Here is a 6,959-nt window from a genome sequence, read left to right on the forward strand (position 1 = left end):
TTGATGTCTGCTCAATTTCTAAATGCCAATAAACCCTGGAGAAAATCTGTTATGACGTAATGTTAAGACTGTCAGCTGTTTGAGTTCCAGAATGAGTTGTTTGTGGATCTGTTTTCTTCAGCATTATATCATGGACCAAAATTACATTATGCATTAAAGGGATTTCTGTGTAATGCATCAGACTGAGTGCAATATATAAATACCTCAAGTCTCCATAGTCGACCGTTAAGCCTTTTGGTCACCAAGGTGAAATTTGATGCATGTACTTATTGTAGCCTCTTATTTAAATTTTCAACTGCAATACACACCTCCAAATTAACTTAAAATAGATTTTATAATTAGTTTATTGTAAATCAGGCCAGATTCAAATATTTTTCTGTAAAGCTCCTTGAGTGGCATGGTGTACGAAATAAGGTTAACTCTTGAATTAAGTTCCAAAACCGATAACAGTGTTTTCACTTTTATTTTATGTACAACAAAAAGACAAGAAAACACACAACAAACCACATGTTACAAAGTTTTAAAAACTGCGAATTTGATGAGTGCAGCGATAGTTATAGTAAATAAAATTAAAAAAAACATTTTACACAAACAGTAGTCATTGCAGAACGAGTTGAGAAATGGTTCACATCATTTGTCACGCTGTTTGATATTGGCAATAAAATGGAATCAGATGGTTGCAATTTATATATTTAAAGTTTCACTGCTGCATTTTGATTAAAAAAATTAGTCTGAACTTGTAAATGATTGTCTTGTTCATATAAAAGAGGGCACCAACATGGGAATAAATGGGAGCACATTGTTAGGCATGTAGCCTACACAGAGATAAAATGGCTGTAGAGTTCACCACTGACGTATCTGATCTCTGGTCAGTGCATGGAAACTATTTTCCTAACACATTGCATGCTCCAATAATGCAGAGCACACTAGCATGCAGCATGTGAAAATATGTACTGAATACCAGTTGAACAACTTAGATTGTTACAGGCGGCAGCTGGATTGTGTCACTCTGCAGTTCCAGACAAGGCAAAGACAGTGAGCGCTTTCTTAGAAGTAAACTGCTAATACATTTAAAAACTTGAATGAGTCTGTTAAAATAATATTTCAGTAACATCACAGGGTAGCCTTGAAGAAACTAAAATACAAAATAAAAACAAACCGGTACTGATCGCCGCCTGCTGGATACATATTTTTCGATGTTAAAATCTCAGAGTTGGTCAAAGACAAGTGTCAAAGTGTCCTTTCAAACGTATTCCTTGCTGCTCGGGGGTCTGGAGATGGGATACTTCGGTGTGGATTTGCCCCGTGGGCAAGACGCTGCCAGCATGGCACCTCCTATTACGGCCAGGAAAGCTCCAGCCCATGCGATGAAGATGGCAGACCCAAACTCGTACCTTGAAAAAGAGATTTACAAGCATTAAAAAAAATAAAAAATCAAAGCATTTCAACCCAAAAGGGATAGAAGGGATAGACTAGCATGTTTGGACGCAATACATTCTGCTGAAAATGCAACCTGGCCCAGTTAAACTTGGCAAATGTCATTAAATGAAAAAACAGGACAAGCGCTAGGGGTGTTCAAAGTGACCAATCAAAGGAGGTGAACATAAGCCACTGTCCCCAAGCGGACGATGTCAGTGTTGAGCAGTTGTTAGTGTGAAGGGAAGTGCTCAGCACTTTGCTCCCAGAACCACTGATGTTACTTTAGAGCAAAAATGCTAACTTGTGAATATACCTTTCCACTCAGGGATTCTGCTCTGCTTTTTTATGTGTGCGAATTTTGAGACTAAATAACCGCACAGAGTACACAAGAACAAACATGTTGCCATTGACTTACTTGGTATTGACAGGGGTGAAAGGGTTGTAGAAGGCCGTGATGATGTCGTGAGCGTACCAAGAGCAGGCAACAACGGAACACAAAGCTGTAAGAGTGAAGAACATTAGTACTGAAGCGCTTACAAATCCAGGGATTAAATAAAAACAGGAAATTATTAAATGCCTTCTTACATCCAATCAGGACGATGATGCCTCCAGTCATGGCAATCTTGGACTTTCGCGCTTTGTCATCTCCTCCACAGTTGGTGCACTTCATTCCCATGACTGCTACACCGAGACCAGCCAGCGAAACGATGATGGCAACGATCATGAGGGCGCGGGTTGCCTGGAGGGCACCTGGAAAGGAGGGCGGGAGACGGTTATTCGGACAAATATCAAACAACAACAGTCAGTGCATTGTGCCGGGGTGTGGCAAGAAAAACACAATTATTGGCATTCGAGTTCAAATCTACAATGATTTGTGACGACGACACTTGTATCTAAAAGCCTTAATATTGTTGCAGAGTCGCTTTCATGCGCCTATAAACAGTCAGTGTTTGTGTGTAACAGACTAGCTTCTGTCTCTTGGGTCTCTTCGCCGCTCCCTTTGACAACGCACCACAGAAACTGGCTCGAACAGGAAGGCCAAAGAAACTGCAGCAGGGGGAGGAGGAGGAGGGGGGGGGTAGAGGGGAGTGGGTGTGTGGGTTTGCAATGCGAGCAAGACAGAAACAGGTTTAACCAGGTTTCAGGTTTCATTACAAGGAAGACACTCCCAATTTCAGGTGCACACAGGCCGCTTTTCAGCAGGTGGAGGTATTCGAAATCGAAGCTACGCTAGAATGTGAAGAATGTCCAAATGTGGCTTTTAAATGCAAAAGCAGCAGTTCAGGGGTTTCGTTGATATAAACATTTTTCCAACCGTTGTCTTATGTTTTCAAAACTACATGTGTGGGTTAGCAGATCCTGAGCAGGTATTTTCTGAGTAGTGAGTCATTATTTGTGCACTTGCTCCATATCTTTACTAAAGCTTTACTCACACAATGTTTATCAAAGTTGGTTTGTGTTCATGTTTGAAGAGGCGATAAAGACTCATTGTGCTGTAGATATTCTATCAGATGTTTTGATAAGCAAGAGAAAAAAGAGCATATTAACAAAAAAACGACACTATTTGGGGAAAATGGCCATTTTGTGAGCTACGCCACCACAGCCAACATGTTCTTTAGAGTAGTAAATGTTGATAAACAAATATGTTGAATCAAGAAGAACCTGTATACAAAACGGTAAAAAGGCACGTTATGCCTGAGGGCTCTCTACTAGTCAACTGAATTTGAAACCAACCAACCGTCGTGCTACTAGTGACCCATTTAAACACTGGTTTTACAATAGCAGACAGGAAGATAAAGAGCTATAAACACAGTTGATGTTCTATGCACTTTTTTCTTTTTGGTTCCTGGCCCACAATGAGTGTGCACTTAAAGTTAAATTCTACTACTGCCTACTGCCCCTGAACCACCCACACTACCACATAAGCAGGAAGCAAGGCCGACTGAACTCATTTAAACTTCCCATTATGAGTTGTGATCAAACATTTAGATTAATTCAACTAAATGCTACATGCAATATATTGTATTAAGACATTGTGAAAGAAAGTTGAATATTTTCGACTCCTAAACGAATGCAACGAACGAAGGGTTGTGGCCTGCAGGCCGGAGATAAAGCAAATGTCTGTTGAGGGGGGGGGGGGGCTGTGTTGACTATACAGTGATCCATACTGGTATTGGTTAACCTCCACCTGCGTAATCTAAGTCCCACAATGAGGTTAGCCACACATGCAGGAGGAGGGAGAGGAGGAGGGGTGGTGGCTTTACTGGTTACAGGACAATCATTGTCCAGGTGTAAGAGTCGTACACCCATTTCCACATAAAAGAGGAAATGGGTTCAAATTGAACATTAGACTATATTTAAAAGACGATATCGTGCAGTGACATGAAGCCGATCTGCTGCTCTGTGAAGGTGAGGCCCGGTTGTGCGGCTTCATCAAAGTTAGCTGCACTTTCAGAGTGAATATAAAGGGGAGTTAATATGTGACAGAACCGGTTAGTCAGAGCCACAGTGAACTGGTGCGACTCTACCACCAACTGTAGAAAATGGCCTCAAGAACAACACGTTACTGCAGAGTCTCTGTGGCCTGCCACACGCTAACTGGAGGCACACCTCATACAGGAAGCAGTTTAAAGAAATATGAAAGCAAATTAAAAAGGGATACAAAATTACCCTGAGTAAAAAGTAATAGATTAAACGAGTCTGAAGGGCAAACAATTTAAAAATAAAAAAACTGTATGAAAGCTAAAAACAATAAGTTGAGGGAGTGAAATAATTTGAATGTGTAGAATAAACACAATGAGAACTTAAGAGTTTGAACTAGAGACTTTGGTCTTTAAAATCTGCCATGATACGTTTCTCTTAGACAGAACATGTAAGGCGGTGAAGGCGCTTATTCAACAGGCCTGTCCACGACCTACAGTCTCCGTTTGGGACTTTCTGCTCCACAGGACACAACTCATTGAAAACAACCTGACCGAGGGGAGTGACTCACCGTTGAGCTGCAGAATGGAGTCGTACACTTTGCACTGGATCTGCCCGGTGCTCTGGAAGGCGCAGGTCATCCACAGCCCCTCGTACATGGCCACCGCCGTGATGATGTTGTCCCCGGCATAGGAGGACATCTTCCACTGCGGCAGAATGGTCCCAGCGATCAGTCCGATGATTCCCACCAGCGCCAGGGCGAAGCCCAGCATCTGCAGCCCGGAATTTGCCATTTTCCTCTTCTTCTTCTTCTTCTTCTTCGAAAGGGAGTCGCTCACCTGCTGTGAAGGTACAAACCCCCCACTCCTATCTGGCTGTAGTTTAAGTCGCTCGGCTGCTCACTGGCTCGCTTGTTTACTTTAAGTAGGTTTAGTTTCTGCTCGTCTCTCTGAATCAAGTTAAAAGTTCAAGATGGTTTTTTGTTCTCTTCCTCTCGGGAGCTCCTTGCGCACCTGTTCCTCTGCCGCACCTTGAATGGTGAGGAAGCAGCGGGGACGAGCTTTTTTAGGCGGTTTCTGTTGCTGGTGGGCGGGGACGCGCACGTAGTTTCGACTCATCAGGTCGTGGCGTCGAACACCTGAGGTTTCGTGATGTCAGGGTTGACTGAAACTGAACCACTCGAGACGCCGTACACTCAGATACGTGTTCATCCCACACAGCCTATGGTTCATCATAACAACAAGCAAAACTCACACCGATGTCAACAATAATAACTTCATTTATACTGCACCTGCCAAAACAGCCGTCATTCTTTAATAGTATACTATTTATAGTATGTACATCAATAATAAAAAACAATAACTTCAGTTAATATCTACTTAAATATAGTTTATAGTTTATAGTTAATTTGATTTTAAATGATTATGCTATAGAGACAATACTATTTCATAATGCTTGTAAAACTGTGTGGAGTATTTCTTAAATGTGTCACTAAATATCTTATTATTTCCAAAAGGGCTGAGCGTAAAACAGTATCAATAATTATCACAGTTAAATGTCCATTAAAACCAATAACAAAATGTGTTGATATATGGTTATTATGCGTTATATAACACACAATTGATCGCCCTCAGGTTTGTAAAACGTCTCGCTGGTTGTCAAGTGTTTGTCAGTCTCTGTTCACAGATACGAGGTTTAAAACCGCGACCTTCACCTAGGAGCAAAAATCTGTATTTAAACGAAACAAGAATAATAATGTGGCATTAATTGTGATAATTTTTGATATCAACTGATATAAAGGTTTTTATCTTTATCTTTTATCCTGTCATTTTTGATCATACCGTCCTGGTAAAATATTTTCCAAATAAAAGTGGACACTTGAGCCAGTATTAGTAATGTACTGTAATGACTGTGAGATATACAGTAAGGAGAAAAAGTTAAAAGATTTTAAACTACACATTATTTTTCAACAGTTAACAATTACAAAAAAAAGTATATGCCAACAATATTAATGACGCAGTACATATTATATAAAGGCTATTATAAGTTTAACCATAAGATAGAGACCAACAAGTGTTTTTAATGCTTTTATCTGTAGTACATGCATTTTCATAAATACAGCATCATCAGCTATCCATGATTTCTTTATTTTGCTGCAGGCCAGTTATATTGCAGGTAAGCAGAGGCATATTACCCTGTTGCCCTAAAAAGAAGTGGAGCTGCACAGAAGACCAACATAAACAATTGTGTAGAATGGGAAGTTACATTAACATAAACGAAAGTGGGATCTTAACTTTTCGTATAAATACAACATAAAAATAAATAAATTACATAAAAGGTTTTATTTCTGGGCGAAACACTGCATGATTGCAAAATAGTTTTAAGTAAACTAAGCATTGTGCTCATGTGAACTACTGATCTCAGACTTATAGGCTATTTTTAACTCAAACTGAGCAATAAGTATTTAACAGGTATCCACTACATGTAAGCAAACTCCTTACAAACAAAACTGAAAATGTATAGGCCATTTGGATAAATTATGTATTTAATAATAATTTAATTCACTTAAAACCTAAAACGATCTATTACTCCATATTACCTATTTTGTCTTAAAGTTAAATTTGAAGATTTAATGCAAATATTACATATGCATAAATCTTACATTTTGTCAAACACATCAAATTTGTTTTTATCTTCAGTATAGTTCAGCGGAGGTGAACTGAACTACACTCTGCCATGTAGGAGGTACATTTTAAAGTGAGGGAAATGAACAAACGGCAGCAGGGTTGGCTCACGGACACTGGAACACAATTCAGAAGCTGAATGTAATCTAAAGTTCAAGCTTCAGTTTTGAGTTTAAATTCGGTATATTGATGAATTATGTTTACATGACAGCATACAATACATCCAATTCATAATCAGTTTATGTAGGAGTACCGTAGAGTACAAAACAAAACTATCACTACATTACTTGGGATGCAGATTATGAGTCACGGTTTCCTGCTGATCCCTGATACTCCACTCACTAGTGAATGTATGCCTGAAATGAATGAAACACAGACCACTTCCTTATGCAGGTTCTCTCCATTACATTTGCTCTGTGGTCAGGACAATGAGCA

The 6,959-nt window shown here is 39.7% G+C and overlaps 1 protein-coding gene across 1 annotated transcript; it reads right to left on the reverse strand.

Annotated features, from left to right (window-relative positions):
• Nucleotides 1–447: 447 nt before the first annotated feature.
• On the reverse strand, nt 448–4,860 carry LOC133019271 (claudin-7-A-like). The gene is made up of 4 exons (XM_061085681.1): nt 4,412–4,860; nt 2,005–2,169; nt 1,835–1,919; nt 448–1,394 (listed from the first exon to the last, which is right to left on the reverse strand). The coding sequence occupies exons 1-4, from the start codon at nt 4,632–4,634 to the stop codon at nt 1,244–1,246; spliced, it is 624 nt and encodes a 207-aa protein (XP_060941664.1). The 5' UTR covers nt 4,635–4,860; the 3' UTR covers nt 448–1,243.
• Nucleotides 4,861–6,959: the final 2,099 nt, after the last annotated feature.

The sequence above is a fragment of the Limanda limanda genome, chromosome 14 (assembly GCF_963576545.1).
Source record: "Limanda limanda chromosome 14, fLimLim1.1, whole genome shotgun sequence".
Taxonomy (NCBI): Eukaryota; Metazoa; Chordata; class Actinopteri; order Pleuronectiformes; family Pleuronectidae; genus Limanda; species Limanda limanda.